Below are 25,222 nucleotides of genomic sequence, written 5' to 3' on the forward strand. Positions count from 1 at the left end.
TTCAATTATATAAATATCTCACACATTAACGGCTATTTTTGATCAAAAGTCAACTACAGGTACTGGGGCCATATATGTATTCGGTACCTAGGGGCTTGATTAGTTTTTGGTCGATTTGGACAATTTTTGGTGAAAAGGTGTCATACACTAAATGCATTAATCGTGTAAAGTTGTATCCCGTTATATTGATTGCTTCTTGATGTGTATACACGAAAGTGAAAGAAGAAATGGGAAGTAGGCGTGGTTGTTGCCGCCCATTTTCGCATTGTGACAAAGAAATATGAGAAGAATGCCACGTGCTAAATTTAGTTGATATATAGTAAGTATGTGATATCCCCAAAAAGTAGGTGGTGCCACGCCCATCGTCCGATTTTCACATCGGCTCCCATAATGCTCTCTCATGCCATTTCGGCGGTAAAATTAAATGTCTCTGGTGTATTTAGTATTGATTTATTGCACTTCTAAATATTCAAACATCTCTCGAAAAGCCAATGTTTAAGTGGAATACAGTGAACTGGTATTTGGCAAGAGAAAAACTTATATAAAATACTTTTTTTGTTTGTTTTGTTAAATTATATTTGTTATGTATTTCTAACCGTTGCCAAATTAATTTAAGTAAACAGCTTTTTATGTATTTTTTCTTCGAATTTATTTTATTTTTTTATTTCAAGTACAATTTAATACTTTTATCGCATTTTAACTGCGCTTAACCTATAAATCTCTTATTACTAACTTATTATATAAGGACCATACATGCATACAATATTGGAGTCGACAAATCAGTGCAATTTCGTGCTTTTTTTATTTAAAATTACTTTAATTAATATTGAATGATTGTTGTTCTTATTTCTGCGTTTATTTTGTTTTTTCTTTCAATTATTCAATCTCACTTAGCGAACTTAATTGACTATTAAATTTGACCTACTCTACCTATGTTAATATTTAAGATCAGCGCATTTCTCTACTGAGCTAAAAATAAATAGTGCTTAACTGTATACTATGAAATGTAAGTTTATTAATTTAATTTGAATGTCGTTTGCATATCAAAAGGAGGCAGTGTATAAAAAGTACGTCAAAAATCATTTCATTATATAAAAATAGATTGAGCGAAATTAATTTGTAAAATCACAACTTTTATATGTACTTTACAAAAATTAGTGTGTAATAATATTAATCAGTCCATTGAAATGTGACATTAATTATATGCTTAGGAAATACGTAGATGTACGCAAATGCAAATACTTAGATATTGCTGTTAATTTTTTTAAATTTTGTTTAAATTGATTCAAAGTTCTTTATAATAACAGTTTTAAAGGCAACTCCAAATATTTTTGAGTTATTTTGTACTTCTACATTTTCAAATGTTTACAAAAAATATAATATTATTATGTGTAATTGTGTGCACTGTGGTGCTAAAGGATCAATTTTAATATATACATTTTTTTATATATGTTTACTAATTTCATGAAAATGTAGTATGTACGCCTACTTGTATTTCTTATTAATTTTGTTTGCTTTTTTGCAATACAATAGTACCCACTTAATTTCAATTAACATTAGCTGTAGTTATTGTTATCATTAATCTTTTGTTACACAAGAGACATACTATAATTGGTGAAATTCTGCCATTGTGAGTTTACGTGTAGGTGTATTGTGGTGTGGACAAAGAGGTTAAAGGGTTTTGCAGAAAATTAACAATTACGAAATTTGTCATACTAACATTTCGTGTGAAATACATACAATTATTTGTTGCAAAACAATTTAATAAAATTAAGCATAAAATATTTAAAAATGTATATCATATTAATGACGTCAAAGCACTTGCTGGGAATAACGACGCGTTAACCACATGAAAGCGATACGAGTTTGTGTGAAATTGAAATACCTAGCTAGTTTAAATTAAAAATGCTCGTAAAAATATATTTTTAAAATATTTACAGTTCTTAGTTTCAATTATGTAGTTGTACAACTAATGAGAGTCCACTAAAATAATGTTAAGCTAAATGCTAATAAAAAATTAAACTGAGTAGCATATTGTATACATATATACAAATATAAATAAAATGTAAATATATATATATATATATAAAGGCTGAAATTTAAAATATTTGTAACTAAGTCTAAATTATAATTTTAACACCGGAATTGAGAGGCATGAATATCTACAGTTTACAGGGTATTTAGATATATTTATCATTGATTTATAATAAAATCAGCATATACTAATCATATATAATTTTTATAACGAATTTTTAATTTTTGGCATAAATGTTGTCGTTTGTTTATATTTTTGCATTGAAATGTCAACATTTTCGGTTTTATATTAATGCTGTGTAAAATTTAAATTTGCTTAAAATTTTTCGTACCGAAGGAAATGGTATCATTTATTTATAAAGCTCTGTTCCACCGTCAATAACTATTAAACAAGAAGAAGCAAAAAAGAAAAGCCAAATGTTTATCGAGCCGTGTCCTATTATTTCTTATATGAGTCTTAAGTATTTCAGCAATGCCAGAAAGAAATGTATTTGCCAGTCCACACATTGTTCTCTAATACATAAGTGGCATACAAGTTTAATAATGATATAAAATTGTTTGAAAAACCATATTCAGTACTAACGAAAAAGGAATTAATACAGACTTATTTTAAATAAGTTGACCCTTACTTATGTCAAAGTCTTACCAAACATATTTATAAACGTTTTAGACAGGCGCTTAATTTAGTGCATTAGTAAAGTAAACGCAATGTTGTATGTATGTATATAGTTTGGTAATGGACGAAAATAAAGGACTGCTTCAATTCAATACTATTATATATATGTATGTACGTAATGTGAAAATGTCCTTTTTGTTGCCTACAACTGAAAAGTATTCATGCCACTCAATTACCGAAACACTTAATTTAAAATATAGTAGCATAAGAAACCTTGTCTAACCTTCACTTTTTAATTTACTTTTTAACATTATTATTAGATTAAAATGCAAAATTAACCTTATCACAATTTACCGTTGCTATTTTTCTGAATTATTGAATTATGGATTTGCATGCACCTACACACCGCTCAAATACATCTCATATGTATGTATATATGGTGTCACATTACTATGCATAGGAGTAACGGTTTTTTTAAGTGAGTAATGTATGCTGTAACATATATATATCGGCGGAACTGACGTATTTATAGTTCTATTATTTTATTTGTACGCACAAGCACATCGATTTTAAGAACCTTATATAACATAGTTTTACAAAAAAATAGCTTAACATATACAGTCAATAATCTAAATCTGCAAAACATTAATTAACAAACAAGTAATTAATTCATTAAATTAAAACTAAAATTGTAGTCACATGAAAATAACACTTTTCCGAACACTGTTAACATACTAGTCAGTTCAATTGCGCATAAATTTCTTTTCCTGTGAATTGTTACATGTTTCTGCTGTTAGTTACTTCTACTAGTTTTTACTATATTACTAAATATTTAATGCTTAAGTTAAAACTCCGTTGATTGTCAAACAAAGGAGGAGAAACCAGGCAGCGGTGCCCTCGATCTGGCCATATTATTCACAATAATTTGACCACCATTCAGACTCATAACTGCACTGCCTTCCGGTTCTGAGTCGGTATAGCTGGAATAGTTGCGCACTGGTTTCTGTTTCTTCCACGATTGTCGTAGCGAATCGTTCACGTTGGCATAGTGATTGACGAACGAGTGCGGATCGGAGCGTACGCTCTCGTTCTCACTCTCGGAGTGCTGCAATAATACACAATATAGTTAAGTGCGGAAATGCAAAGAACACATTGAAAATAAAAGCATTTAATAATAAAAAAATATATAAACATAATTAAGTTTAATATTCGATACTGATATATGTATGTAAGTTATCTTGCGTCAGGAAGAATCAATTGAATCTGTCTAATTTTTTCTGAACACAATTTTTAAATGAATAATCAGTATCACATTCTCATTCAACCGTTATACAAGTATATATGTTATTTATAAAGCATTCAACTTTGCCACAGCTATAATAATCTAATCCACGTATATACATACTTATCTGACTTCCAGAGGATTTATCAATCTCAGCTTGAAAAATAAATAGACATGAAGAAAGTTTAGTTGAATGGATATTTCAAGTGAGCCCTATGTATTGGGCAAGTGAAAGCTAATTGAACATTTTAAGTATTAATGTTTGCAATAACAAATTATGTGTTTTTCTTATTATGAATTGTACATATATTGAACACAGCTTTTAGGCTCCCATTTAATCTGAACTCTTTGATGAATAATAATGTGAAAACAGAAAAATATTCAAACTGATTAATAGTTTTGCATTTCTTGTGCAAGATTAACACTAAGAAAATAATCGGACATAACGGAACATAACATACACAATAGCATTAACAGTAAAATTTAGTTAATCTCTCCATACTTTAAATTTACGTCTCCCTGTACTATCTGAGAGTTTAATAGCCATAATGAATAAGTCTCTCCCTACATATTAATAATGTCTCTCATCACGTTCTTAATATTGAAAAAAAAAAAAGAAGTTGGCTTCCAAAAATTCATTTGGCATCTAACTAATAATATAAAATTAAACCCTTAACTTTTGTGTAATTTTTACCTGTGATGCTTCAGAGGAGCTCACCTCTGATGGCTTCTCTGTAACACTGCTATCATCCGGGTTCTCATCGTAACACTTCAAACTCTCTTCATCGCTATGATATGCCACAGATGCTGGAGATGGACGCGGCGGACTTTTGCCTAATTGCAAACTTGTCGGCGGTCGATTAGAAGATTTTTTTCCCAGTGTTCCTAATGCACCACGATTCAAAGTGCCAACACTATTAAGCGTGCCAGTACCGACACCATGCCGTGAGCGATATAATTCAAGTGCTAATTCCTGTCGTTCATCAATAGACATTGCCATGGACTCTTCAAGGGTTTTCTGTGCTTCTTCTGCAATATAAATATAATAAAAATATATACATAAATATAAATGTGCTAATTTATATAACGAAACCAATAATTTCTATATTCTATTAAAAATTAAAGAAAACTCACGTTTATATTTGTAACTTTTGCTTTTCACACATAGCACAGCAATGACCATAATAATGATAACAATTGAAGTGGCTGCTAGCGAAACCATAAACCAAGTTTGTCGGTAAAATGGTTTGTGCTGTAGATAACCATATTCCAAATGCAACTTCGATGGCGTCAAAATCGAATCCTTAGAATAGGCGGGGAATGAAATACCATAGCGATTGTAAGCAATCACGCGGAATGTGTAAGCAGTGGATGGTAATAAAATTTGATAGCTGACTGTGAAATCTTGTATGGTGCCGCTGTTTGTCTGTTCGATTGTCTCCCAACGGGAGTCGTCTGTGGGGAAAATAATAATTGTTTTTAGTTTAATGGGATAATTTTGTGACCCACTACATAAATAATATACATGTATTAGATAAATTTAATTATGTAATAACTGATAAAAATTAAAATTTTTTCTGAAAATATAATGTAAGGTTATATATATTTAATATTATAAGAATTAAAGCACAACAGCTTTATGGAATCTAGCTTCCAAATTGCAAAAATTAGCAGAATACTTTAGCGTTATTTGGTTATCAAATCAGCCACTAAGTCTTGAATTTAAATGAGCATAAATATTTGACACTATTATAATAATAATTTTTAGTTTCAGAAACGAAATAAGAGATTTTGTGCGATAACTAAGCCGGAAGCAGAGTTCTAGCAACTGTGCGCCTTAAATGTAGCTGAAGTAGGAAGTCAATATATACATACATAACGGTAAATGAATGATATACAAAAATATTAAAATTTTTTCTTAAGTAAATTTTGAGTAAACTAAAGTATAACTATTTAATTGTGTAAATAATATAATACATTTGTGGGTGTGCCTTTGTTAGTGATTTTTTATAAACATTTTGCACTTTAGTTATGACATTTTGCCCTCACGCAAGTACTTACAAATAAAAGATGGTTCTCCTCTTTCTACTTAAGCATTTTGTATTGATTTTTTTTGTAGGATTGAAAGGAGTAAGAGAGCAAAGAGAATGAAAGATTAAACTTACAAAATTAAAACCAATTTACCATAAATATGTCCATAAATATATACATATGTATATATATTAAGTGTGAATTTAGCAAATGTTTTATATCAAGTTTATTATTGAATAATACTACATAGTTTACTTTTATACAAGCCAGAGTAAAAGATTGGTGGCTATTGCTTGAAAATACTTGGCATTTACGCTTATTTTGGTATTTTGTATACCCTGAACAGAGTTTTTTAAGTTTGTAACACCTAGACGAAAACTTCTTCTCCACGGAGAGAGAACTACGTGAATTAGCGCCTCAATTTTCGATCTGAAATTTTGGACACTTTCTTCTTTCTACAAGAAGCTACTAATTTATCGGAATCACCGAAACGTTGCATGGATTATTATTTTCCAAAGGAACGCTGTAATATCCAAATAAATTGTATAGATCAAAATCATGTTCTTGTTGAATAATTTTCTTTGACAAGATATCTTCACAAAATTTGGCATGGATTATTGTCTAAGGCAGCGGCACAACGTCCGGAAAATATACGATCCAACAACGAGTTGAAATTACAAAAATTTTCTACCGAAATTCGGAGTCAGTGGCCTCAACTTAAAGAGCGCTACGTCCAATTTATGGTCGTCATAATCGTCCTGTCAGATCAACAATTAAGCGTTTAGAAGAATAATCTGAATCCACAGGCACAGTAAAAAATGTTCCCGTGACAGTAAGACAAAGAAGTGCCCGGAGTATCGAGAATATTGCTGCTAATAGTGCATTAATTTGGGAAAACCCAAATTAGTCTCTCACACGTCGTTCTCAAGCCTTGGGCATCTCTGTGACTTCGTTGTGGCGAATTTTGCGAAAAGATCTTGGCTTACATCCTTATAAGATCAAAGAACTGAAGCCGCTTGACCAACAGAATCATTGTATGTTTGTGAATTGGGCTGAGCACAATTTGAAAATGATCCGGATTCTCATCGAAAAATCATCTTTAGCGGTGAGGCTCATTTCTGGCTGAATGGCTTCGTCAATAAGCAAAATATGCAAAAAATACTCCATGAGTCTCCATTGCATCCCGAAAAAATTACGGTTTCTGGGCCGGTGGAGTCATTTGGCCGTATTTCTTCCTTGATGATCAAGACCGACAAGGTGCTGTGAATGAGAATCGCTACCGCTCAATGATAACCAAATATTTTTGACCGGAATTGGATGATATGGACATGAACAATATGTAGTTCCAATAGGACGGCGCCACAAGCCACAACTACGTCAAGTCTATGGTCTATGCCAACAAACCACCGATGATTGATGAACTTCGTACGTACATAGTATATCGAACATGACATTGCAGTATCGGCAGATTTATGCTTCAAAACCGTCGAAAATTGGGTTCAGCGTGTGAGCTTTTGCAAGCGTGTCCGTGGTGGCCATTCAAAAGAAATCGAGTTCCATACATAATGAAACCTTGTTATTTGTGAAGGTTATTCTCGAACCGGAATAAACGAAGTTAACATTTTTTGTTTTTAATGAAAATTAAAGACAGTTTCACCTTTTTCTCTTTCCATTATCATAAGCTTTTTAAACATAAATGGTTTTATTTATAAATCATCATTAGGACTTTAAAGTCAAATTACTTGATATTGGACACCTCATATCAAATTATAAACCTACGTAGATATACCCTCTTTTGATGACTCGAAGAGAATTTCTTTTTTTATAGAAATATGGTTTATATGCGAGCTTTAAGGTATTATATTTTATATATAAGATTTACTCCTCTCAGCACTAGTTTGTAAAAAAGTTTAAATATTCTGATATGGAATAAAAATCCGCTTACCTCGTTTTTTCGCTTCTATGTAATAACCTAGTATTGGGCCACGCCCTGATGGTCCATTAATCCAATGCATTTCTACGCTACTCAATGTTTTCGTAAGTATCAAATCCCGTGGCGCTACCGGTGAACCCTCCTGTGGACCTGTGGTGACATTTTCGCTAATAGCCGGACCATATTCGATTGTCTGTGCACGCACTGTAAAGGTGTAAGTGACCTCCTCTTCAAGATTTTGTACCTTTAAGGATGTGCCGGACACTTTTTGCTTTACTTGTTTGCTGAATTCTGTGAACAGTGGTTCAAAGTATTGGTGTAAGAAATTTTTATTTAAATTTTTAAAAACCTACTTTCATTCTCCTCAGTGGTCTCATAGGTAACTAGATAGCCTAGTATTTCACCATTAGGAAACCGTGGTGGATCCCAAGATACTTTTAAGCTTTGCATTGTAATCTCTTCGAAACGTAAGTTGAGGGGTGCACTCGGGAGCCCTTGTAAGGTTTTTACAGAAATTGGCGCCGACCGCGGTCCGTCACCAGCCGGATTGAAGGCCAGTAGTTGTATACGATATTCTGTGAATTTGTCTAAGAACACTAAACTATGCGAAGTCGCTGTTGCTGATACCACTTCAATCTCTTCTTCCCATTTACGTCCCTCTTCTAGTTTTTGCGGTGAGTCAATAACTAGATAGAATATTTTGTAACCTAAAAGATCACCATTTTGCATGCTTTGCTTTGGCGGTTTCCAGCGTAAACGCACTTCTGTACTAGAAATGGGTGCAGCATCCACGGCACGTGGCTCACCGGTCGGCACAGCTTCACCAACGTATACAGCAACTGGGGGTGATGCCGGGCCGGGACCTTGAGAGTTGAAGGGCAGCACAACAATTTCATAATTACGATCCTGTTGCAGATCTGAGAGTACCACGTTATTCACATTGATGCCCATAACATCCGTCTTAGGTGTAGCTTGTAGCGCTGTTGGAAAATCAGCCAATTGTTGGTACAAAATGCGGTATCCACCGGTGGCTGCATCGCCATTCCACATTGCGGTCTCCAAAGCATTCCACTGCACGCGCACTGATGTGGTTGTAATAGGCACTACTTTAAGACCACCTATGCCTGATGATGGCGCAGCTGGCAATGTGCGCACAACGATGCTCTCCCGGCTGAAAGCGGATGGCCCCAAATCATTGGTGGCTTGTATGCGGAATTGGTACGTGGTATATGGTTTTAAGTTTGTAGCCGTGTAAGAGGTGAGTGCCGGATCGACACGTTCTGGTAGGAGCGACCAAGGACCATCATTTTCACGCATTTGTACGGTGTAGTAACGTAGCGGCGCAAAGCCATCCCGGCCAGGGGTCCAACTGAATGTTATTTGGTGAGCCTGTACTTGACTACGTGAAATCTGTGGCATCGAAGGCGGTTGAGGTCGTTCGCGATTATTCGTTGTATAGACAAGTGCTGAAGCGGTTTTTCCCCAACCCAGACGAGTTTGTGCTGTCACGCTAAATATGTAATATCGCTCGGCGAGTAGCTGTGTTGCTCTATATGTACGATCTGATGGTGGAAATTCACGACTATAATTTAAGTTGGCGCTCCCATTAAGAGAATATGTAACTTGATATGCAAGTATCTCTCCATTTGGATCATCAGGCACATCCCATATAATGCGTGCAGTTGAAAAGGACACGTCTGGAAAACTAACGTTTGATGGCGCCCCGGGAGTATCTTCAAAAGTTTGCACGCGTACTGGTGGTGTACTTAAGGCACCATCTCCGAGACGGGTAAAAGCGAGAACTTGTATGTGATAGACGACGAATTTTTTAAGTTCAGTAAGCGTAGTGGTGAAGGATGCATTGTTGGATATAGTTTTATGCAATACTTGACCACCACGGTTGGTAGCAGCGTAGAAGACTTTAAAGCCATCAATTTGTCCATTTCGATGTTGTTTCGGCACTTCACCCCAGCGTACGACAATAGTTGTGGAAGAAGTGGCGTTAGCCTGCACGTCAAGTGGCCCATATGATGGTACAGCTTCACGTGTACGCTCTGTAGCTACAGTACTGTGCCTGAGTCGAAAATAGTAAAAGTTAAATAAAAATATATACATATGTATATGTATATGTATATATACATATTACACTATCTTATAAAAAAAATTTGTGCATTAATTTAAAAAATATAACTCACTTTGAACATCCAACGTCATTACAAGCGCTCATCACCACATCGTAAACTGTCCACTCTTCCAGCCCTTCCAACACATGTGAATTCGCAGTGTGATCCTCGATCATTACGCTCTTTGCCGGCACTCGCGTTTCGCTCTCCAGCTGCCTGTAAGTTATATTATAGCCGCGAGGATTTCCGAACCACTCGGTTTGCTGCAAAGGAATCCAACGCACACGCAATTGTGTTGCACTCATGGCACGTACAGTTACATTGAAAGGTGGATGCATCGGTCGCGCTTGTATTGTTTGGAAATCCTTAGTAGATTCCGATGGTTGCGATGTGCCCACCACATTTGTAGCACTAAGCCTTAAACGATACTGCGTGAAAGGCATGAGCCCCGTAACAGTGAGAGTTTCTGCATCGGGATCAGAGATTTCACAAACTATAAACCAAGTCATATTGCGTGCAGTTTGCGCCTCCACTTTCCATTTGGTGATAGACGAATTACCATCAAAGCCTGGTGTAAATTGAAGTACAACGGAGAATGCTTCAATATTCGAAAGTGCCAAATTAGTTGGTGGATGTGGCAAAACCGGTTCCACGCCCGATTGTATAGTTGCAGTTTTGGCTGGCCCAGCCCCAACTTTTGTCCAAGCACGTATTTCAAACCAATAATGTGTTGTGGCTTGCAACTGTGTGACTGTAAGTTCCGTATCTTCGGCTGTTAGATTAACAGCCTTAAGTGTATCAGGGCGATCCTTCACTTGATATCGTACACTGTAGCCTGTAAGAATGCCGTTTGTGTTTCTTGGTGGTGACCAGAGTACCTTCACTGAACGATCCGATACATCGTCAAAGTGCAATGCCATTATCTCGTCGGGTACATCTTCCAATGTCTTCACGGGTATTTTATAGCTGCTAACACCATCACCGGGATCAGTGAAACACAACACGGTAATATTGTACTCAGTGAACTTCTCCAAACCAGTCATTATTGCTGTCTGTTCAGCTAATGGATCAAGTAAACTTGGTGGCACTGTAATCATACGCTCCTCAATATCGCGCGGTTCGCTATCGATAATTTCCGTACGCCAAGCTTGTAATTTGTAGCCTTGGTTAATGCCATTAATTTGCTGTGGATTTGGTGGTGTCCAGTTTACGCGCACTGAAGTCGAATTAATCGCACTGACTTTGACAAATGTAGGCGGCGCTTCCGGTACGCCTTCCTTCGTCTTGATCTTGGCACCTTCTGTATACGCACCAACACCCATATTATTGTACGCGGCAATTTGCACGATGTAATCTTTCCAAGTAATAAGTTCCTGTATCAGGAAAGTGCGTTGTGCTTCATTGGTTATATTCTGATAGGTCCAGGGTACATTGTTGTAACCGTAGAGTCGATAACGTAATATGTAACCAAGTATCTGTCCATTACGATGCTCTTCTAGTGGTGGCTGCCATTGGGTAATTATTTCTGACATTGAACGCGCTGAACCGACAAAGCCAACAGGCGGGCCAGAAGGTGCTAAAGGGGTAGGAGAAATACATACAAGATTAGCAAGTTGCTGCAAGTAAATTTGGTATAATATTTGCGCTTGAAATATGTATGTACCTCGGTGAAGCGGTAATTCTACAAATTATTTTACACAGCCGGAATATTTTAGGCGCATAACGACAAAGAGGGATACAATAGCGTTAATACATTTGTGTTAGCGTTGTTTATAAACAAATTTTAACGTTTTTCAATTTAATTATCAAATTAAATTTCAAGAACAATATGCAAAAAATCAGTTTGAAAAATAATTATGACTAGGTAATAAGCAACAACATAAATACTCGAAATCATCCCGTTTTAAATCTTTTATATTATTAGTTAAGAGAATATTATAAAGCTTAAGTGCGTCGAGGTGTTTACGGTGTCTCTATATGTATATAAGCCAACTAGAATTCTGAATTCCTATTTTATAAGATTGAATACAGGAGAAATTACAATTCATAAAGTGTTATTTAACCTATTGTAAAACCGGTTATATACCGTCTTCCAAAATTATTACACGTGTTATTTCGAAAACTATTGGAATTTCATTGTATTTAAAGATACGATTGTCGAAAAATTTTAAGGCAAGAAATTAACTCTCTTCCAACAATTGAGCTGCATTTACAAGTTTTGCTTGGCCCCAAAATAATACGTGTTTATAGTTTTGTATTACGGATTTTCAATCTCTGTTTTTAATAAAAGAATACGTTCCCAAGTTATTAGTTGAATAATTAATCACTAAATAATCGATTTTTCTTCGCTCCATAACTTTTGAATCAAATTAATTAATCAATAATATTAAGTTCACAGGATTATGGTCCCATTAAATATTACCACGATTTGACTGTTTCACTATATAATTACACTGGCCAGATTTGTAGAAGTGTCTACGGGATGTATTCAGAAGATTTTTGTCGTGTAAATTTGTGTTCTTCCTTCAAGGTTTAAATTTTCCTACATTATAATACAATGGTTTTTGACAGACTAAATCATTAATAATAAATAACTACTGACAAATATATTTTTATACTTGTATGTACATATGTATGTATATAAAAATTACGTGTCACGTTGTTTGTCCGCGATGGAATCCTAAACTATTTAACCGATTTTTGTAAAATTTAACACACTGTGTTCAGTTCGAACCTACATAGAAAATAGGATAGCAAAAACCATTCATAAATAAAAATACAGTGAAAGCTCTATTAAATGGACGCTATACTAAGTGGACCACTATATTAACTGGACAGAAATGCTGGTAACCAGACATTGAGCAGCCTTAAATTCGTTATTTTTTCCAATGAAATTGATTACAAAATTCAAAATTAAACCTCAAGCACAATCCCTTAGATTCTTAAACCGACAAAAACGTTTTCGCCTTTATTGGTAAACAAAATTTTCACTATATTGATTTTTTTATCTTTTGTGTAACATTTTAAAAATTACATGTAACTATTTCGAGAAGTGAGTTTAATTAAAAGTGAAAAAAATAGATAATGAAAATCCATAAATTTAAAATGATTTATATACTTGATTAAATAATTTTCCAACTAAATTTTTTTTATCGCTTACCTTCCTGTGGCAATTCCACTATATTACTGGGCTCTGATGGAGAGCCCTCACCAACACGATTTACGGCACTCACACGAAATTGATATACCGTAGCGGCTTTGAGGTTCTTCAATAGCGTCCAACGTTGATCCGCCGAGACGTTGCTCAGTTCCGTCACCCAGTTGAGTAAAGGTTCTGGAACTGGACCTACGAATTTTTCTGTGATTGTTAATGATTTGAAGACGAGATAGAGTGAGAGATAAAATGTGAGGTTTGGGAGAAAAGAAAATAGTTATATAGAGCAGGAAAGTAAAGGATAGCATATAAGAGAAGAAATAAGGTTGAAAAAAGTAATTGAAACGATAGCGGTGTGTATATCGAAATGTATTAGTGCAGTTTTAGAGAAGAAATAATAAAAAAATTTCATAAAAATTTAAATCAAACCAATCACCACAGTACAAATAATATATATGGAAATATAAAGGTAATTGCAAAAAAATGGTATTGGTTCGGAAACGATTGCAAAAATTCGTATTCGAGTTGTAAATTAAAACAAATTTAAAGTTGATATATTTATGGAAAGCATGTGGGAAGGAAAGGATGTAAATAAGATATTTGTAAATATGGTATATAGTAGACATATTTATGTTGAAAATCATGTTTAGCCAGGCGCGCGTAGTCAATAGTTCAGTGTACACCCAGAGTTGATTTTGTTGTTGATTTTAGAATATGAGTTTGAGTATATTGGCGTGAGTAGACGTGCCAGAGTATGCGTGTGAGTGTTCAGTGTGAATACATAATATTTTGTTTGTGCAAAAAAGAAAGAGAAGAAAGAAAAAACAAAATTTTGATTTGTGAAAATTTTGTATATTTCTGGTTTTGGTGTGCTATACAAGTAGAAATGCATACTGCACTTGTTGGTTGGCTGCTGTCACACATACTTAAATATGTACGAGTATTTTCAAAAAATTCTAACGAAAATTAAGCACCAAATTACCAATTGTGGCGAAATGAAATTTTTCTCTCAGAACAACATTTCTGAAATGCTATGTTTACTACTTTACATGAACTTTTAGGGCAAGAATGTGTAGCATTGCCTTAAATAAGCTTTTAATTGAAATCCATTTTTTTTTTAATTTTCAGTCTCTAAACCAATAACGAAAATTTGGGGCATATCATGGAAGTAATTTCATATTTTCAACACAATTTGTGATCGTATGATGTGAGTATGTATGTTTCTATGTTTATGTTTTGATATGTGAAAAATTATATACTTTTGTTGACTTCAATCCTATGTCTGCACTTTTTTATTTTTAACAAAGGAATAAACGAATTTAACTTTTGCAAAATGCTCACTTGAAGTTTTAAGTTTAGATGTGAGTACAATGGTTTTGTTCCCCTAACTGTGGTTTGCATCACCTAAACTAATAAACTATTAAAGAATTATACCTATGTATATATACATACATATGTATAAAATATCATGATGACGAGACGAGAAGAATTTTGGGTAACAGTTTGTCTGCCCCGTCTGTTCGGCAATGTAGAGAGATTGGTATTGCAAAAGAAAACAATTGCGAGACGGCGCTTAAAGGTATCATAGGGGTAAGTGTAAAACTTGGAAAATGGGACCATCTTTTGGTGAAATCCTATACCTCAGTGTCTACTCGATCCATACAGTCAACTTTGTTGGATATCTGGAGTGCTGTATCCCGTCAGAAAATGATGGAAAACGGACCATAACCAGAATATATGGATCTACATGACACGTATTATGACCGACTTTCTACCGCCAATATCGGACAATCTGTAAAACAGAATTTTCTCTTAATAATAATGTGCTTTTATGTCTGGGTAAAATGAGGTTAATAATCTCCCTAGCCCCTATATAACTAATATAAAGATTTTCAAACATCATTTTCAAACAACAAATATAGCATATCGGTGAATCAGTGCGACATCTCAATGAAACTCTGACAGCATTTCTTTTTGGTAATAGCATAGAAGGCGAACAATTCCTTCCCAGGGTTCTGCGCTTAGCTTGGGTCACCTCCAATGAAAAGAGCAAAACAGCCTATTCGGCGAGTAAGCGATTTCTACGCCAATAAAGAAGAAGAAGAATGGTATGATATGATAGCTAAAATATATAAGATTCCTAGCTTTTATCAGGCTTATAAAAGAATTTAAAATTTCCGATAAGCATAGTCCATGAATTTCACAAGTTCCTACATATATACTATAATAATTTTCGTTAATTTAGCAGACTTTATGCTGAATATTTCGATCAAATTTCACACTAACATGAGAATAAAAATATATGTATATTGAATAGGCTTGCAACAGCAGCTTAAAGGGACCAGTCCGGATCAAATTTGATCTTCAGCCTATTTTTTTGTCGCTCACTTAAAATATATATTTATAAAAATAACATAAATCAATATTAAGTGAAGTGAAAATATAAATATGGTAATGTTATGCCTTAAAAATAATATTTGTTTATGAATAAATGAATAAATGAAAATCTGATGCAATACAAGGTCTGTCGCAAAAGAAACATGACTGTTAGAAAAAACAACAAAAAATTAATGTTTTTCAAAAGTTATATTTTTTTATTCAAAGTAGTTTCCTTGTGCTTCGATACAGCGTTTAGCCCGGTCAATTAACATTTCAAATGAGTGTTTAAGGTCATTTTTCGGAATGCTCTCGAGAATATCGGTCGTCGCCTTTTGGATAGCTGAAATGTTCTGAAACCAGTGTCCTTTCATGGGCAAATGAAGTTTTCCAAATAAGTAAAAATTACAGGGTGCCAGATCAGGTGAGTAGGGTGAGTGATTAATGGTTAATATGGAGTTTTTTGTCAAAAAATCAGTGACCAGCGTCGACCGATGACACGGCTCATTATCGTGCAACAGGCGCCAGGACCCTGCCTCACGGTATTGTGGTCGAGCACGACGAATGCGTGACAAAAGACGCTTCATAACACCAAGGTAAAACACAGCATTAATCGTTTGGCCAGGTGGGACGAACTCTCGGTGTACAATACCCTCGGAATCGTAAAAACAAATCAGCATTGTCTATATTTTTGACATCTGAAGACGACCGACTTCTGATCGTCACAGAGGTCCTCACGACCTTCTTGGAATCGCTTAAACCACTCACGCACATTACTACGGGATAGGCACTGATCACCATAAACTTTTTTCATCATTTGAAATTTTTCAGTAAACGTTTTCCCAAGTTTAAAACAAAATTTAATATTTGCTCTTTGCATTTTACGACCGATGACCAAAAGCTGCTGTCACTTTTTGATCGATAACATCGATTGTAGTTATCCAATTGTCTTAAAATTTTTACGAAATGTCAACAAGAGATCAAACTTTTTATTTCATATACCCACCAATAGGTGGCGCCACCAGAAACAGTTATATTTAAAAAGTTCTGCTTCTTTTGCGACAGACCTTGTATATTGTGCACTGCTTTTATGAATGTATATGTATATGATCTTAAATTTTTCATGAAAAAAAAATCAAATAGTTATAACCTAATTTACATATCTTCTATATACTACTGGATCGTCATGGAGAAAGTGCTGATGTATTAACATAATAATACTCCCTTCCAAACCCACTTCCCAAAAAGTTGGTATAAATTTGATACTTTTTGCTTTTTGTAAGCGGAAACTTTTCATTACTATATTTCTACTATGGAGTTATTATACTTTGTCGTGAACATAATTATGCGGATAATATATAATTTGTGTCTTTACTGATATATTTTCGTATGATAGACATGTGAAACCTGACCCTGCATCCTTATAATATTTTTTTCAATTTGATTTGTGGCTGAGTCTTACGCTTGAAACCGAATATCGATGTTGGAATTCTATGGCCAAACTGTCGCTTACTGTTTGTTTGACATGGCGGCCTTTTATTTTTGACAAATCAAGTTTAATATTAAATAACTTTAATGGCAACAAGATTACTCAGGCAAAAATACATATTTTTATATTTTTCTATTTGTATTAAAAATACCTCGTTTGAATTATAACGAAGAAAATTAAATCAACATACAAATGTATGTAGTTTGAATATACATATCGTCACCTGAAATGCAAAATAACGTAACAACATTTTCCGAAATTTACAGAGGCATGAATGAAACACGAAATAAAATGGAACATGAGTGAAACAAAATTTTAGTATTGGTTAAAACTAGTTCATATTTGATCGTAGAACCAGAAAATGTTGAACATATGTAATATTATGTATGTAATTTGAAGTAGTGAAGCGTAATCAATAAGACATTCAATTTCGAATTTTTTGATGATACGTTATTTTGCATTTCAGGTGACGATATACATATATATGAGCATCACTTATTTGTATTTAAATATTTGCGAAAATTGTAAACAGAAACAGAATAATAATTATTTACAGATTTCATAAATATGAAATCGGCGAAAAATACAAATACATATGTATACACATTACATATGAGTGTGCTTGCATGAACTAACCCAACACCTTGCTTACAACCCCAATACTTAATACCATATACATACACACATATACGTATATTAAAATTTATAGCTTTATACATATATTTAATAACTATAATTTTTTAAGATTACACATTTACCTAGTTCGGAAACTTCCCGTCGCTGTACTATGAACTTTAGTATCGGACTGTTACCATCAAAGCCTGGCGTCCATGAAATGTTGATAGTCCGTTGGTTGGGCGCATCGAGACGCGCCACTTTCACATTACTCGGTGGAAACGGTAATTCGATGACACTTAAACGCGCCGAACGAGTCTCATTGCCGCCTGGCGAGGTCACCACACATTGATATGTGCCCACATCGGAGGCTCGCACCGCTTGTATTTCGAGTGTGCCGTCCGATTGAACGCCGATTCGTTGTGAGTTACTGATAGCAGTCGGATGACCTTCACGATACCAGTCGACATTATATGGCACTGTTGGATCACTAGAGACTTTACATTGCAGTGTCGCATTGAGACCCAGCAGTACGGTGGTGTCAACCGGAGGCTGAATGATTTGCGTACGAACTGTGCACAAACAAAAGTGTAGTGTCCAATAAACATAAAAAAGAGAAAAGAAAAAAAGAAATAAGTATTAGAAAAGTTTTGTAAGCTATTTTTTTGCGCACGTAAACTCTATAGTAAACGCAAAAACGGTTGCTGTTGGTAGGAAATTGAATTGCCATTCATGGCATTTTCCTGTTTGTTGTGCCTCCAAAACACATTCCAGTAACTGTCAGTGTTATCCGCTATGCGCCATTTTTCATAAAAGCGGAGTTTAGGTTATTTGATTGTCTTTCTACGTTGAAGGCTGCAAGTTAGCAAACTACGGATAACGTGAAACGCTTATATATACATATAGTACATATACATATCTACATTTTGGTATGCATTTTCCAACTATCGCTGTAGGCGCAGTGATTCGAATGTGCGTAGTGTAGTTGTATTGCCGAAGGCGGAAGGAGTGTAATTCTACAGGTTCTTGTTGGAACATATTACACTAGAGATAAGTTGAAATATTTCTGGTGCTACGAGTATTTGCGTTTTTCAAATAAGGAGCATGCAGAAGGAATTTCGCCAATGGCTTGATGTTATGAAATTTTAATAGAGTTTGTGCAAATTTGATTTGCCGCCTGTCTGGCAAGTGGCATCGAAGGCAGTATTTGGAGTAGATGGCAGAAGCAATAACGTTAGTGAAATACATACGTATCTACTTTCGCGTACATTTATCAGAACATAAGAGAGAGTGCAGTATGTAGTACATATATGTGGTTATAAGTATAGTTTTTGCTTTATATATTTATGTAATATATATATTTTTGAAAACCGAAAGTTAAAATTGATTCATATACACGAAATATTAATTTAACAATTTGAACATTTAGTTCGACTTTTTATGGTAGTTTTCTATTGTTGTTGAATTTTTTAAGTAAAAATTTATGGTTTTGAATATGAAGGAGTTTTTAGTTTTTAATATGGTTGGCTGGCCATCTGGTAAAGGAAGTGACTGTTACCGAGCAGATGGAACCGCAGTTCCACATATCATCAAAGAATATCTTTGGAAAGAAGATTTGAAAAGAGATCTTTACAGGCTACAAAGGTTATCATTCCCAGAGACAACTTAAGGCACAAGCTGACTAATTACTGCATATTAATACCTGATGGCATCTAGCTGCTTCTTGATTATTCTGCAGTTACAAGAAGAGGGAGCTTAGGGACATTTCACCCCTTTTCGAACAGCTGCGGTATTAGGCTCGCTTAATATGTTTAGTTTCGTCCCTCAAGGGCGAGCTCATAGTATCCTAAAAGTCGTAATGTACTCGTACACCTCATTTAACCTTTGTGCAGTTGTATATAGACTAGGCAGAAAAAGTCTTCGTACATGCTTATATCTTATTTTCTTTTGGCGTAAAATTGTATGGCGGGCACGGCACTTGATAAGGAAAACTTGATGCCAACTGTGAAGCATGGTGGTGGCGGAGCAATGATATGGGGGTGCATGGCTGGTAATGGTGTAGGCCGACTGGAATTTATAGAATCCACTATGGACAGATATGCTTACCTCGATATTTTAAAAAGAAATTTGAAGCAAAGCGCAGAAGAATTGGGTCTAGGAAGTGACTACTATTTCCAACACGATAACGACCCGAAGCATACCGCAGACGTAGTTAAGCTTTGGTTACTCTATAACGTGACCAAGCAGCTTCGCACGCCACCACAATCGCCAGATTTGAATCCCATAGAGCACTTGTGGGATTCACTGGAACGAAAAATCCGCCAACGCACAATTACCTCAAAAGCTATGCTCAAGGATGTACTGCACGAGGTATGGGCTAAAATCTCATCGACAGAAACCTCAAAGCTTGTCGACTGGCAGAAGTTTTAAAACTTAGGGGATACCCAACTTCCTATTAAATTTTAAGAGCAACTCCGAAACAGAATATCTTTAGTCGACTTATGTAAGTATGTATGTACCTTGTACGCAGACTTTTTCCAATGGATTTTCTAGTCGCCTGTACGTTTTTTTTTGTTATTATTGTTATTGTTGGAAAATTATTCACTTTTGCTTTCATAAAATTACACTTTTAATATCCTTTAATGAAAACAAAATAAATTTAATTTTATAAAAAGTACTTAAAAGCCTTTTTTTCATTGAGTTAGTTTGGTTGGTACCATGTACGCAGACTTTTTCTGCCTAGTGTAGCTATCGAGCACTTTTCTAAAATAAATGAATGTTGTTACGGTATGTCACTGGTACACTACACTGTAGTAAACATCCTTTTACATTTTGAAATCAAAATTCAAATTATTACGGCGGCTACAGCGTTTCTTGTAGAAAGGCAATATAGTGGGGAACATAGCGACTTCAATCTTTAAACGCGTTTTCTCAGAATGGTGTTTTTCAAAACGGTTTCCACTCTTAAAAGAAGAGTTTTGAAGATTTCTAGTTCCAATTTGGACATAAAAAAAATCGCGAAGATCAGTGATTTTTCGCAGGGCCATACTGAGACGATCTCTTAAAAGTAATCAAATCAAACTGAAATTAATCACAAAATACATTTGCCCATACATTACCTTCAATGTATTCCATCTAACTCCCAAAAATTGTCGAAATTGGACTATAACTTTTTAAAAACCTACACACCAAATATGTGAACCCCAGTGCATATGGCTTTTTTACCGCATATATTGGTTCATCTGTGGAATCAAGATTTGACTTCGACACAAATGGGTAAAATGGGGTCAATACTTCCCTTAGCCTCCACATGTCCTGTATAGAAATTTTCTTTTTGACTTAATTTTATTCCGCATTTATTGTTCAATATAATCTCTTTATAATAAAATAAATGGATAACATTTGAGCAATACTTTCCCTAGTCTCCACATACTTATTGCTCGGATTTTTAAACATCCGCTTGACTTACCTACGTACCTTATAATCACGATTTATATTGGCCAAACTGTGAGGTTTCTTAATTTGAAAATTGCGATAGTATAAAATGTTCCGTTACACTCGAACTTAGACCTTCCTTACTTATTATACTTTGTGGATATTCAGTATATTATGTATTTTATCGCGTACAGGTTATTATTTTGAGGTATAGTTCTAGGAGTTCTGAGTTCTATTTACGATGTATTTAAATATTCTAAGAAATTTATATCATAACATTCAATTGGTCTACTCGTTGCTGGTACAGGGCACGCAAGTTTATTTGAATACCAGCCAAAACTTAGCAATAAAAATTATTAGCCGAATGCATGGTATGGTTATAGGATTAGCTTAATAGGTTATAGCCAATTTATACTCGTACAACTGATATCCAAATAATTCGCAATTTGCGCGCATGCTGATGTCGCATCACAGAGAGGCAATTATAAAAGCAGTAGCTACAACAAGCAAATATACACATGTTAGACTTACCTAAAACGCTGAGATAGGCCTCACCATTGACGCTGCCCGCCTCATTCGAGCGCACACACGTATAGAGGCCAGCGTCCGTTTCGCGCACATTTGACATTAATAAATCACCTGATTCGAGTATTTGTATGCGACTGGATATTTCAACAAGTTGTGTTTCTGTTGTTATCATAACAATTTTTGTTATTGTCCAACACAAATGAAATGCGTATAACATGCAACGTTGAGGTAAATAATATGATGCGCGTGATGAACGTTTATTGCAGGCGTCGGATGAAGTGCAAACAACACAAATGGCGCATTTCCGGTTGAAAATATTTTCCAATGTTTGATATTGTTGTTGCCGCATGCCATAGTCAAAATATCGCGAACACACCAGCACCAGCAGCCCAACGCATACGTTTCAACATATCAAAACCCAATTAAACATCTCTCGAGGGGAGGCAGATGCACGGGCAACCATGATGATCATAATCACGATTTCACGAACGAATTTAATATTCAAAATGCGAATGATACGGTTTGGACGGCGGATGAAGAAGTGCAGCGGGAAGCGTGGAATTGTGTCATTATAACCGTTATTTTTTGCAGTGGTTACCATTTTGCCAAAACCCGACATACACACGGCAGCCGAAATGTGTGCGAGCACCGCCGTTGTGTCAGCAGGACGGGCAGGATGCGTACATTTTAGCAGATCGAGGCGACACGGACAGCAGGTATTGTGAGCAAATTTTAGTTTGGATGTGCAGGCAATTGTTGGTGTTATTGTGGTTTTTGGTTTTATGTTTTCGTTTGTGTGGGCGAAATTAATGCGTTGGTTTTGCGGTAAAAAGGATTTTAGCAGCACATTTTAGCATTTTAAAGTACACGTTGCCACATTTTGATTGTGATCGTAGTTGGTTGTTAGCGGCAATAACGGTGTTTTAGCATTTTAAATGGTCAGTTGGTTGTTTGGTTGGTTTGGTTGGTTGGTTGTAGTTAGTCGCATGGGTACACAAAATTAGAAAAGGAAAACAAAAACAAAAACAAACATTTCATTAGCATTAGTACTCATTAAAATTCAAGCGTGCATTATTAAATAATTATGTTTTTGAAATATGTACAATTATTTTAGCTGTAGACGTTTATAACAACAGCGGAATTCGCATGAAGCTCGCGCATTGCCACGTGCAACAATTTATGACTTGCCACACAATTAGTATATATGTATATATATACGTACAGCAATTAAATTAAATGGCAAAGGCGTTGAAAAGGATACTACAATTTAATTATCACGCGTTCTCTTAAATATTTTAATGGATTTTAATGGTAATTGTTATGGTAAAAAGTAAGTAATATTTAAATAAAGGCAATTTTTAGAACTTATAAACATTAACAAAATTAGTTTAATTCTATCTAAAAATACAAGTGTGTCTTAAAAATAAGCGACATTTTTTGATTTAGAATAAAATACACATTATATTATCTTAGAAAAATATTAACTATAGACTCAATACGACGTTTGGAACGATCAACCAGCGCATGCATATATTTTTATACCATTAACACGGTGAGTTATGTGCCCCCCAGAAGGAAACGTCGGAGACCTTATAAAATATATATATAGTATATAAATGTACAGCATCACCAGCTGAGTGTTTTAAACCATGTCCATTGCTTTGTATATAGGCGAACTAGTCGTTCAGTTTTTAAAATATCACTCTGGAATTTTGAACACGTCTTTTCTCCTCAAGAAACCGTTCATATATCGGAACCGCCGATATCGGACATCTACAGCCTATAGCTGTCACACAATCTGTTCGATCAATATCAAGTTCTTGTATAAACATTTTTATATTTGACGAAGTTTTGGTATGGTTGCCTAAGTCTTCGCTGAAATAACTCAATATGTTTTTCAGATCGGATTACTATTACAAAAAGTTGCCGTTCAAACCGACCGATCAAAATAAAGTACCTGTATGGAAACCTTTTTATTTGTGAAGGGTATTCTAGCTATGTGCATCCGAAGTTAAGTTTTTTGTTTTACGTCATATGTGGGGCTACATGGATTTACGGGGTTTAAAAAAATTTATGTTTTCATTATCTTATTAAATTTTACACCTCTAGAATATTGTCCTAAATTTTCCGATCCAAGTAATAGTTTCGGAGATACAGCCTTGAGAACTTGTGTGCTCGAGACTAGCTAGGCTAAGTGCCCCGACTTTAAACGTGTTTTTCTCGAAACTGTGTTTTTTAAGTCGGTTGGCAAGATTTCTCGAGCACTACTCAACCGATCTTCAGGAAATTTTACACAGGTCTTTGAAATACAATTCTTAAAGACTTGAAGGAAGGATTTTTTTCAATGACAACTATTTGAAAAAAAATGTCGCGAAATTTTCACTGAAATTTTCACGTTTTTTCCTTCGTCCAAGTTCTAAGTTAAGATTTTAACTGAAACATTTATTTTTTCAGTTTAGATGATACTGTGAAAGGTTGTCTTTCCAACGCGGGCGCATCTTCTTTCCGAGCGGTCACCGAAAATGGCGTCGAAATGGTCGAGCTTAAAATATTTTTTTCCAAATTTTTCTGAATTTCTTTGTTAGTAGTGTAGGTTTGTAACAATAAAAAATTCGAATAAAATATTTAATTTTTTATATGAGAAAAAAATTTATTGAAAAAAGCCTATTTTTTACCCAAGGAAATTCATGTAACTCCTTATAGAAATATTCTTCAGCTCCTCTGTTAGGGCAGCTAGAATATCACCTTAGAATGAACTTTCTGCTTTGTAAATAGAAAATAGGCACATGGTTATAAATTAGTGAATGCGGAGGGCGGTTAATGAGAGAATACTGCTTTTTCATCAGAAACACGTTTACTTTTTTAGTGGAACAAAAGTTCAGAAAAAAGTTAGTGGAACAAGAACTTTTTTACCTAAATATTCGGATAATATTCTCTAAATAGTATTTTTACTCTTATTAATCCCTCGGACAACATTCTCGTACTAAGATTTGCATCGATATCAATAATTTCGTGGAGTTTTTCCATTAATTCATCACCACTACTAGCTTCTGAACGACCTTAAATACTCATGATTTTAAAATTGTGTAATCCACTTATAGACTTGAGTACGATTGATAAAATCCTCACTACAAATTTTTTTCATCAATTCGTTTGCCTCAGCGAGTTTTTTCAATAATATCGTAAAATTTCACATTTTCTTTTTATAAAAAAGTTTTTATTTTATGGAAATGACTGTAACTTTCACATCTGTCATCTTTTAAGTTCTATTATGAAGTTGGGTGCGTTTGAAAGAGGTTGTATCTTGTATATTTTTAATGCTGAAAAATGTATGATTTAAATATAAAGTTCGGTTATTTTTGGGACACAGAGAAAAATTAAATCTTTTATTAGATAGGGGTTTTGACATAGAAAATTCCATATAAAATCCCACAGGTTTTCTCTTCTTCTACTAATTGTAAACATTTAGCACAGAACATATGATTTTGGTGGTGTATGATTTTCAACAGGTTTTCTCGACTAATGGGGCGAAGCAAATATATTGCACAAAGACCATTTAATTATAAAAATTCGCATATGTTGCCTTCAATGATACCAACTTTTAAC

The 25,222-nt window shown here is 34.6% G+C and overlaps 1 protein-coding gene across 1 annotated transcript in view; it reads right to left on the reverse strand.

Moving 5' to 3' along the window:
• Window positions 1-858: 858 nt before the first annotated feature.
• Window positions 859-25,222, reverse strand: part of LOC126760156 (protein sidekick) — a 45,775-nt gene continuing 21,411 nt past the window's right edge. Inside the window, exons 6-15 of the mRNA XM_050475602.1 lie at window positions 21,620-21,775; window positions 17,797-18,225; window positions 13,180-13,377; window positions 11,683-11,700; window positions 10,092-11,595; window positions 8,250-9,970; window positions 7,909-8,187; window positions 5,067-5,387; window positions 4,627-4,961; window positions 859-3,755 (exon numbers count right to left, since the gene is read on the reverse strand). Of these exons, the coding sequence (XP_050331559.1) occupies window positions 3,513-3,755; window positions 4,627-4,961; window positions 5,067-5,387; window positions 7,909-8,187; window positions 8,250-9,970; window positions 10,092-11,595; window positions 11,683-11,700; window positions 13,180-13,377; window positions 17,797-18,225; window positions 21,620-21,775 (5,204 nt within the window). The 3' untranslated portion in view covers window positions 859-3,512. The remainder of the gene's footprint in view (window positions 3,756-4,626; window positions 4,962-5,066; window positions 5,388-7,908; window positions 8,188-8,249; window positions 9,971-10,091; window positions 11,596-11,682; window positions 11,701-13,179; window positions 13,378-17,796; window positions 18,226-21,619; window positions 21,776-25,222) is intronic.

This window comes from Bactrocera neohumeralis, chromosome 5 (genome assembly GCF_024586455.1).
Source record: "Bactrocera neohumeralis isolate Rockhampton chromosome 5, APGP_CSIRO_Bneo_wtdbg2-racon-allhic-juicebox.fasta_v2, whole genome shotgun sequence".
NCBI classification, from domain to species: Eukaryota; Metazoa; Arthropoda; class Insecta; order Diptera; family Tephritidae; genus Bactrocera; species Bactrocera neohumeralis.